A 10,734-nucleotide genomic window follows, 5' to 3' on the forward strand; every position below is an offset into this window, starting at 1 on the left:
CATTTCGTCCTTTAAGAAGATTGCATGTCTTGTTTTTACAAACTTTGTATATCTGTCTGAGCAGTAGAAACGAAAACCCTTTGATCTGTCTGGATAGCCAATGAAGTGGAAACTCACTGTCTAACTTTGCAATGTTTGGATTAAACATTGTGGCCTCAGCAGGGCACCCCACACCCTGAATTGTTGTAGGGAGGGCACCCTTCCTGTCCATAGCTCGTACGGTGTTTTGCGCACTGACTTGCTTGGTACTCTATTGAGAATGTGAATGGCGGTTTTAATCGCCTCCATCCATAATCTCAATGGCAAGTTGGAATAACTCATCATGCTGCGCACTGCTACCTCTTGAGCATGCGTTGGTTTTTCCTTCTCCTACGAATAAAAATTAGTAAAATAATGTGGATGAATAAGATTTTGCTCGATTTTGGATCGGATTTGGCGGCATGGCCAAGCGGGTATCAATCCAGTAGGAGATAACACACAAGTCACCTAGTACATGCACAAACAACCAAGAACCTCGCAACCAACACGATAAAGGGTTGTCAATCCCTTCATGATCACTTGCGAAAGTGAGATCTGATAAAGATAGTAAGATAAATATTTTTGGTATTTTTGTTGTATAGATTGGAAAGTAAAGATTGCAAAATAGTAACCGAGATGCAATAATAAAAGAGATGCAATATAATAAGAACTAGACCCGGGGGCCATAGGTTTCACTAGTGGCTTCTCTCATGATAGCAAGTATTACGGTGGGTGAACAAATTACTGCCGAGCAATTGATAGAAGAGCGCATAGTTATGAGAATATATAGGCAATGGTTATGAACATAGGCATCATGTCCGTGTTAAGTAGACCGAAACGATTCTGCATCTACTACTATTACACCACACATCTACCACTATCCAGCATGCATCTAGAGTATTAAGTTCATAAGAACAAAGTACTCTTTAGGTGAGATGACATGATGTAGAGGGATAAACTTAAGAAATATGATATAAACCCCATCTTTGTACCCTCGATGGCAACAATACAATACGTGCCTTACTGCCCCTACTGTCACTGGAAAAGGACACCGGAAGATCGAACCCAAAGCTAAGCACTTCTCCTATTGCAAGAAAGATCAATCTAGTAGGCCAAACTAAACCGATAATTCAAAGAGACTTGCAAAGATATCAAATCATGCATATAAGAATTTGGAGAAGAACCAAATATTATTCATAGATAAACTTGATCATAAATCCACAATTCATCGGATCTCGGCAAACACATCGCAAAAAGGTATTACATCGAATAGATCTCCAAGAACATCGAGGAGAACTTTGTATTGAGAACCAAAGAGAGAGAAGAAGCCATCTAGCTAATAACTATGGATCCGAAGGTCTGTGGTAAACTACTCACACATCATCGGGGAGGCTATGGTGTTGATGTAGAAGCCCTCCGTGATCGAATCCCCCTCTGGCAGATCGCCGGAAAAGGCCCCAGATGGGATCTCACGGGTACAGAAGGTTGCAACGGTGGAAAAGTGGTTTCGTGGCTCCCCTGATGTTTTTAGGGTATAAGAGTATATATAGCCGAAAGAAGTACGTCAATGGAGCTCCGTGGGGCACACAAGGGTGGGGCGTGCCTACCCCCGTGGGCGTGCCCTCCTATCTCATGGAAGCTTCACGGAGTTTCAGACTTCTACTCCAAGTCTCCTGGTTTGCGTCTGTTCCAAGAAAGATCCTCGTGAAGGTTTCATTCCGTTTGATATTCCTTTTCTATGAAACACTGAAATAGGCAAAAAACAAAAACCGGCACTGGGCCTCCGGTTAATAGGTTAGTCCCAAAAATATTATAAAAGAGCATATTAAAGCCCATTAAACATCCAAAACAGATAATATAATAGCATGGAACAATAAAAAATTATAGATACGTTGGAGACATACTACGCACCATATCCATAAGTGTACGGTTGCGTCTTTCAGCTACTCCATTTTGCTGAGGCTCGCCCGGCATTGAATACTGGGCTACTATGCCAGTCTCCTGCAAGAACTTTGCAAAAGGTCCAGGAACTTGGCCATATGGAGTGTACTGACCGTAGTACTCCCCCTCACGGTCGGACCTTACTATCTTTATTCTTTTATAATGCTATTTTTCAACCTCATCTTTGAATATTTTAAATTTATCCAATGCTTTCGATCGTTCTTCGATTGGATATATATAACCATAGCGAGAGTAACCATCTGTGAATGTTACGAACGAGTCATATCCATCCACACTTTTCACCGGAAATGGTCCGCAAATGTCAGTGTGGTTGATTTCTAGTATGCTTGTGCTATAGATTGCACCCTTTTTGATTTGTTTTATATACTTTCCTTTAATGCAATCTATGCAGTGTTCTAAGTCTGAGAATTCTAACGGAGAAAGAATTTCACTTTTGACTAATCTTTCTATTCTCCCCTTGGAAATATGGCCCAAGCGACAGTGCCATAATTTCGATGAGTCGAATGCTCTCTTTCTTTTCTTTCGTTCTTTATTCGACGCGGAAACATGTTCTTTCACATTGCATACAGAATAAACTTTTTCACGAAGTGATAAGAAATAAAGCTCATCGTGTAGTACAACATCACCCACATAAGCATTATTTAACCATATGGCACACTTGCCATGTCCAAAATAACATTCATAATTATCTTTGTCCAAACAAGAAACACTTATTAAGTTTCTATGACATGATCGAACAAATAAAACATCTCTAAGTAGAAGATTGAATCCATCAGCTAACTCCAAGGAGATGTCACCGACAGCTTCAACTTCTGCTTCAACTCCGTTTGCCACTTCAATGCGTCTTTCGCTTCCTAGCATAGTCCGCGTCGAATGGAATCCCTGTAAATAATTTGCAACATGAACAGTTGCTCCTGAGTCAATCCACCAAGTGGATTTTGAAAAGGATGTATACAAGGATTCATTTACAAATGAAACTATATTATTACCTCTTTTTGCCACGATTGACTTTAGCCAATCAGGGCAGTCGACCTTGTAATGCCCAGTCTTCTTACAGTGGAGACACATGTCTTTGTTCACTGGGAAAGGCTTCTGTTGATGCTGACAGGGAGCTTTACCATGTGGCTTTGAGGGGGAACTTTTGCTGTTCTGCTTGTAATTCTTTTTCTTCTGATCCTTCACATAGTTGAGTGAACCACCATGTGAGGCTTTGAGTCTGTCCTCTTCTTGGACACACATTGCTATTGTCTTTTCAATGTCCCATGTTCCAGGTGACATATTGTAGTTCACAACAAAAGTTTCAAACTCCTTTGGCAGTGAAGCCATGACTAGATGAACTAGGAGCTTTGGTTTGATCTCCAGATCCTCATCCATGGGCTTGAGCTTTGCTACCATATTGCTCATCTTGAGGATGTGCTCTCTTATCCCATGACTACTATCTGTGTAGTGTTCTGTCACCAGTTACTTTAACACCTGGGTGGCATATATCTTTGAAGAGCCAGTGAACTGGCTCTTTATCTTTGTAAGCAACTCCCCTACGGAAGTGCACTCTGCAATGGAGCCCACAATGGTGCTCTCAATTGTATTCTTTATGCATGCCATGCACTTTTCGTTTGCATTGACCCACTTCTGATTTTCTATGGAGTATGACATCTCCAAAGTAGCATAACCCCCCCCCCTTCTTTTTATCCCATGCAGCATCATCATCAGTTGCCGCTCTTACTGGCTCTTTAGGCTTGACCGGCTGTGGAGTGTCCACAACCCAGTCCTGCTCAGCACAGACAAATGCCAGTTCTACTTTCTTCCTCCACTCAGTGTAATTGTCACCTCTGAGTGTCGGAACATCTTTTAGACAACTCATCAAGTGAAAGCCTCCTTCTCCTTTAGCTGACGAGCTCGAGCCAGAGACGGTCATAGTGAAGTAGCAGTCGGTGATGGCAAAGAGTGGGCGAGGTGGTGGCGGTGCTTCCCGTCACTACTGCGGAAACCCTAGATCGGAAGGGATTGTCGGTTGGTGTGCGGCTTGCGACGAACCTCATCATGCGAGCCGCCGGCCCCCACCTCTTTATATGGCGCAGTGTGACAGGGGCCCGCCAGCCATACTGGGCTGGGCGCCCCCGACCATGGCGCGGATCTAAGAGCCCGATGGGCCGTTGGACCCACACGGAGGAGATCAACGTAACACTCACCTCTGATGTTACTGCATGTCTGCATTTTAAGTATGAGCAATTTTTGGTGTGTTTTGACAGCCTCGTCGGCCCAAGACGGACGTGATCGTCGTGCATGGCCCTCCATGTAATAACTATTTTAAAAATAAGGTATATGGTTGCAAATGGTAAAATTTAAGATCAGTCCGGTCACTGTCCGCGCATGTTCGCGGGTTTTGGTTGTAGATGCTCTAACTACCATGAACAACATCAGATTCTTTGGCATAAGTCTCGCCTCGCCCTCGCTGCTTTGTCCGCTATATTTGAAAATATGGTGAGTGGCTGAGTGCTCTGTTTAGCCCACGGAAAAATTATTCCCAAAAGAAACAAAAGTCTCCGATAGGGCATGGGGTTGGGCACCATGATTTCCACTAACAATTATGTAAGGCCTCCTTTGGTTTACAGGAATTTCATAGGAATTCTAGAGGATAGGATTCTTATAGGATTTTTTCCTTTAGAGTCCTTTGATTTATAGGAATGAATTCCTATTTCTACATAGGATTGGTTCCTATCCTCCACATTTCATAGGAAAATAAAAAAGAGCCTAGACTCAATGAAAAAATTTCTTTGGTGTCAACCAAATGACATTTTGTTTCCTATTCCTACTCATAGGATTTGAGATACATGTCATCTCATTTTCTACAAAATTCCTATTCCTATAATAATCCTATCCTATGAACCAAAAGAGGCCTAAGTAGCCCTGACAATTAAGTAAGTACTACGAGAGCTGTTCCAGCTCAGCCTCGCAAGCAAAAAAGTCAGAAGGCATCCTTCTCCTCTCCTCTTCCGGAATAAAATCTGGATGGAGTTATTGACCAGAATGGCTCCTCTTTGATGCAAGTGGAATTGATTACTGGCTGGGACAGCTTGCCATCAATTAGGCAGGGGGTATGTATGTATTGGTCAATCACCATGAGGTCTAACGGTATTACCGCTGTCCAGATTTATTAGACCTTCTTTTATTTTGGGCTAAAATTTGATCAAAGATTTAACTAAACAAATGTAAACTATATGTCACGAATGCTATACTACCGGAAACCTCTTTCAAATACAAATCCAAAAATATACTTTTTGTAGCATATATTTTATATTTTATATTAGTCAAATAGATAGTCAAACTTCGACCTAAATATAAGGGGCCTAATAAATCGGGAGGGAGGGACCCGGAACTAGCATGTGCAACTACTCGATACACCCGTCGCCATGCATGTGCAATCGTGCATTGTTCGTGGCAAGAGACCCGCGAAAATGGGGTTGTTGTTTCCTCGTGTCTCATAGCGTGACACCGAATGGATTGGACCATGGATCTGATTCAGAGTAGCAGCAGGAAGCCTCCATGCAGCGGGTAAACAACTAGTATATCTCCATTGGCTCCAAATTAATGGAATCGTATGCTTGCTTCTCCCTCGCCATCCGACCCTGTCGCCTCGTCGCAGCCTACCCCTGTTTGACCTTGAGATGGCGATGCCATCCATAGTTCCACACACGAATCACCTTGCCTACAAGTACCACCTCCTACCTCTGCTATTTCCAGACCCAAGCTATACCACCAAGCTCGTAGCAAGCAAGCATTGAGCAATCAACCATGGCGAGGCTTCAGCTTTCCGTCCTAGCGGCCTGCACCGTCCTCTTCATGCTCGCCGCCCCCTCCCTCGCCGGCGACCCCGACATGCTTCAGGACGTCTGCGTCGCCGACCTGGCATCCCGTGAGTCATCCTGCGAAATTATGTGTACTTCTTCTTTGCATCCTGGTGTCCTGGTTGTTGGCTTGTTGCTGACGCGGTGTGTTCGTCCAAATGCTTTGTGGCAGCGATCAAGATCAACGGCTTCCCGTGCAAGGCGAACATCACGGCGGACGACTTCTTCGCCGGACTCAAGAAGGCCGGCAACACCAACAACCCGGCTGGTTCCATCGTCACCGCGGCGAACGTGCAGTCATTCCCCGGGGTGAACACGCTCGGTGTGTCCATGGCCCGCATCGACTACGCGGTCGGAGGGCAGAACCCGCCGCACACCCACCCGCGCGCCACCGAGATCATCTTCGTCACCAAGGGAACCCTCGAGGTGGGCTTCATCACCACCGCCAACAAGCTCTTCACTAGGTTCGTCACCGTCGGAGAGGTGTTCGTCTTCCCGCGTGGCCTCGTGCACTTCCAGCAGAACAGGGGACATGGCCCCGCCTCCGTCATCGCCGCCTTCAACAGCCAGCTCCAGGGCACACAAGCCATCGCCACCACACTCTTCGCTGCCACACCACCAGTGCCAACCGACGTGCTGGCCAAGGCCTTCCGGGTTGATAACGAAGACATCGACGCCGTCAAGGCCAGGTTCAAGTAGGGAGCCTCTGCCGTCGGCAACTCTCCATCCGTTTCGGAAGAAAAGAATCACCTGTTCAGTGTGTTCGTTACTGAATAAATTGATGTAGCATGCCGTGTAGTTGATTTGTTCACGTGTATGTTACGTTTGTTTGTCTTTGAAATAATAAAACGTGTTTTTGTTCCGCGCGGTGTATGTTACATTGATGTGGTATACATCATCGTTTTAAAAATGTCAACAAATCTATAAACCCGTAGTTTTGTCATCTACTAGCAAGATTCTCGTACGTTGCATGTGACATCAAGATGCATTTGTATGAGTAGTTTTTTGTGAGAGAAAATGATGAACAAGGGAAGACCTTATTTGCAAATGTGGAGAGATGTGTGGGTATCTTTTTACAAAATCGCCATAGTTTCTTTCCTATCCGTCAGATATAAATCGGACGGCCTATATTGCAGGATGACAGGCACACCATCATCACCAACTCTATTTTTTATAAGAGTAGAGATATTTGTTGTAAGGACTAAGGGCAACTCCCATAGATCGACCTAAATGGACACATAATATATACTCCTATGTGTCTTGTTCGTTTAGATCGCCCGACGGACACCAAAAGTCTACTTGTGTCCCACCTACCAGTGCGCCCAACGTCGGGCAACATTTCAGTTTTTTGCCCAAATTTTGAAATAAAAATATATATACAATCTTACTTGCATTTGTTGCTTACCTATCATGAATGCCCTAAACAATATAATAAGGCCATTCTTGAGTTTTGCCATCGTTTTTTTTTCAAGTCGGAGTTTTGTCGTCTATTTTTTTACACCAAAACACCCCTTTTATTCATTGGTGATCAAAGTTACATCATGAACAAGCAGAGACAATGCCATCGGGGGGTTCATCCAACCGAACAGAAGGGATACTGAATTTTGCTAAGCTAGCTAGCTCAAGAGCTACCTTATAGGACAGCGTTCATACAAAGTCTGAGGGAAATCACATTACAGGTGATAGCAGTCTGCAAGGCGCCTAACGAGCGGCCCTAACAGCACTAAACGAGGCCCATATATAATCCAGTTGAATGTCTTCATACGTTTTCTTCAGGTAATATCTACTCCCTCCGTCCCAAAATTTTTGTCTTACATTTATCTAGATACGGATGTATCTAATATTAAAATGCGACTTGATACATCTGGATTTAGACAAATCTAAGACAAGAATTTTGGGATGAAGGGAGTACCAACTTTAGATAAACTAGTCGACAGGAATAAAACAAATTGTCTGGATGGTGTAGTTGGTTATCACGTTAGTCTCACACACTAAAGGTCCCCAGTTCGAACCTGGGCTCAGACATTTTTTTTTCTTTTTTTGTCCATGATTTTTTGTTTTTGCAATCTCTCAAGATGAATTCTTCCTTGTCCGCTGTTACCCGCGAGTGTCAGTCGTCGTCTAGGGTGATGCTTAGCAGGAAGATTGAGGCGTCGACCTCGTCAGAGCTTCACAGGCCACGGCTGGCCGTCAGTGAGCTGTTGCTCCTCTTTGTTTACCTGTGTATAATTGATGTATTGGCGGCAATCCTACTGACTAATAACAATGAGATGAAACAGGCTGGTGGGCTATGCTGATTTATAACCCGATGGAAAAATTATTGGTAGCCGCTAGCGCTCTGGAATGCTATCAATTGGGAGGTAATTATAGAAAGAGTGAATTCCCGTTCTTACCCCACATTTTGAAATTCTACACTAATTACCCGATTTAGTGAAATTTCATCTATTTTACCCCATTTAGTGAAATTTCTGCCACGATTTACCTTGTTTAAAATTTTGCGAGTGTTCAGACCGACAGGTCCCAATTGTCAGGTCCAGCTGGCACGCCACATCGGCGGTTTTTTCCCGTCTATTTCTCTCTCTCCTGAACCGATCCTTGTAGCTTATCCCGACCGGACCGGCCCGATGGTGGTCGCTCGCGTCGTGTCCAATGCACAATGCTCGAGTCGGTCACTATCCACAGTCACTCCCAATCGATTGCATCGCCCGTCCAGGCTTCCGACCACACGTACCCGTCAGGCTCACTCGAACCTAGGGTTAGGATTGTCAGCCAGCGGCGGCGGCGGCGGCGCAATTTCATACCTCCTCGAGGCTCGAGCCGCGCTGTATGGCCGCGACATCAAGGGAAGAAACGACACCATGGAATCCGGCTCCATATATCTCGCTGGCGTCTGGCCGCGACATCAAGGCACGAAACGACCCTATGGAAAATCTGGCTCCATCAAGCTCGCCGACATCGGCGTGGGCGCGTCCATGTACATGACCCCATCAGGTTGTGCTCAGTTGATGGCGGGTCTTTGGCGACCGCTAGTCTAACAAATCAGTGAGGTTAGTGAACAAACAAGCGCTCTCAGTCGTACCCCATTCCACGTGATATTTACCATCTCCATCATATATAGCAATTTGTGTATTCTGAAATTTTCCTGACTCATGCATTGGCCGGTGAGGTGTTTGATTCAGACAGAATTAAGATGCTTATTAGAAGATCACGTGTATGCATATCACCCTTCTGTGACAGAGGTACATTTTTTTTATCATTTTGAATATTGTTGAAAGTCTTTTACTTTCTTGTTTGCTGCAGGATCGTGTGTGTGATTCGAAGGAAGGCAAGCGATGCATGCCGTGAATATTAGTTGGAGGTCAGAGTGGTGCGCCCCGACTCAGGCGTTGTGCGTTGGACGCGAGCGACCTAGTCAGCCTGGTCGAGAGAAGCTGCGAGGACCGGTTTGGCATGCCAGGTGGACCTGACAATTAAGACCTGCCCATCAGAATGCTCATAAAATTGTAAACAGGGTAAATTGTGACAGAACTTTTACTAAATGGGGCAAAATGGATGAAATCCCGCTAAATGAGGTAGTTAGTGTCAAAAATATGAAAATGAAGGGTAAAAACTGGAATTCACTCTTATAGAAATCTAGGTGCTCCCTTTCTATTTGTAGGATTGACCTGGAAGATTTAGGTTATGTCGAATTGTTCTATTCAGCACGTGAGGTGCACAATAGAGGTCAGTTTGGTGCTTCTATTTAGCTTCCCGGACGCGTCTCTCTCCCTCTCTCTCGCCATGTAGGTTTGGGCCGTTTGGCGCTTCTATTCTGCTTTCCGACTCTGCCATGGTCTCGGTCTGATGTACGTCCCTATATATAATTTTTAGAAATAAAAAAAAACCCGGTCTCTGTATCTAGACTATACATGCAGTTATTTTATTAATTATTCATACAAGACCGTACAAAGTTATATAAAAATAAGACTAAAACCACCGTCTAGGCAACATTTGGACTCCGATGCCGTGTGGTCCTTGTTCCTGTCCCATAACCTCCCACGGTTCGCCAAAGTCGAGCTCCCCCGCACATCGCCGTCGAGCAAGAAGGAGCTGTTCCGGCGCCTCTCCGACCAGCCAGCTCTCCTCCTACACAAGTTGGCGGTACGCTCTCAAGTTCTCAACCCAGCTGGCTAGTTAAACATGCCGCTTAATTTTCTTTACTCCCTCCGTCACGGTTTAGAAGGCACAGTTAAATTTGCGTGCGTTTCCATAATAGAAAAGGTTTAGGGCGCATTGCATTTATTTCTAGTAGCTAATTAGTATTCCGATATACTATTTCTATATGCATGCGTAGTGTGAATGCTATTTTTAGCCCGTCTCATAACCAATAGATAACCACCTAGGTGCTAGAGAATTTCCAAATGCGCCTTTTAAACCGTGACGGAGGTAGTATCGTTCATGCATGCGATACCTTCTTGCAGTTTAATTAATAGGCTTAATTGAATGTCGTTTTCTGTTGAATTACTTGATGCAGAGCATGCAACTGGACAGGGCTACCGCCGCCCAGCGCTTCATGCTTTCGGCGAGTGTGCTGCAGATTCCTGGGTGCAGTAACCTGGCACCTGTAGGTTCACTTTCGAACTGCAGCAAACGAAACAAAAGGTTTAAACCGTCTCTAACCTTATATTAGCTCGGTCCCAAAATGCTTGTTTTAGGTTTATCTTTTTTTTCACGAATACGCAAAGCTTGCGTATCTTTCATTGATAGAAGAAGTTGGAACGAGATTACAGAAGGGGTACATGTAGAATATGAAGTATAGGCTGTGCAAACACAATACATTAACCGGTGCACCAGACACGTATATATGAGTACAGAGAGGGGCCACAACCTCGACTATACAAAGGAAACAGGAGGTGGGCTCAATACACAA

At 44.6% G+C, this 10,734-nt stretch overlaps 1 protein-coding gene and 1 non-coding gene across 2 annotated transcripts; both read left to right on the top strand.

The window, feature by feature from the left end:
* The first annotated feature begins 5,684 nt into the window (after positions 1-5,684).
* Positions 5,685-6,687, top strand: LOC119318470 (germin-like protein 1-1). Its single transcript, XM_037593030.1, has 2 exons — positions 5,685-5,893; positions 5,998-6,687. The coding sequence occupies exons 1-2, from the start codon at positions 5,773-5,775 to the stop codon at positions 6,522-6,524; spliced, it is 648 nt and encodes a 215-aa protein (XP_037448927.1). The 5' UTR covers positions 5,685-5,772; the 3' UTR covers positions 6,525-6,687.
* Positions 6,688-7,776: 1,089 nt separating this feature from the next.
* TRNAV-CAC lies at positions 7,777-7,850 on the top strand. The gene has a single exon. It is a non-coding gene; the product is annotated as a tRNA-Val (tRNA).
* The last annotated feature ends 2,884 nt before the right edge of the window (positions 7,851-10,734 follow it).

This window comes from Triticum dicoccoides, chromosome 6A, assembly GCF_002162155.2.
Source record: "Triticum dicoccoides isolate Atlit2015 ecotype Zavitan chromosome 6A, WEW_v2.0, whole genome shotgun sequence".
Classification (NCBI taxonomy): Eukaryota; Viridiplantae; Streptophyta; class Magnoliopsida; order Poales; family Poaceae; genus Triticum; species Triticum dicoccoides.

What these genes read in the sequence shown, in the direction of transcription:
- LOC119318470 (XM_037593030.1), top strand. Translation starts at nt 5,773, where the DNA reads ATGGCGAGGCTTCAGCTTTCCGTCCTAGCGGCCTGCACCGTCCTCTTC. An exon ending in CGTCGCCGACCTGGCATCCC is followed by an intron (nt 5,894 to 5,997) that starts GTGAGTCATCCT and finishes GCTTTGTGGCAG; the next exon opens with CGATCAAGATCAACGGCTTC.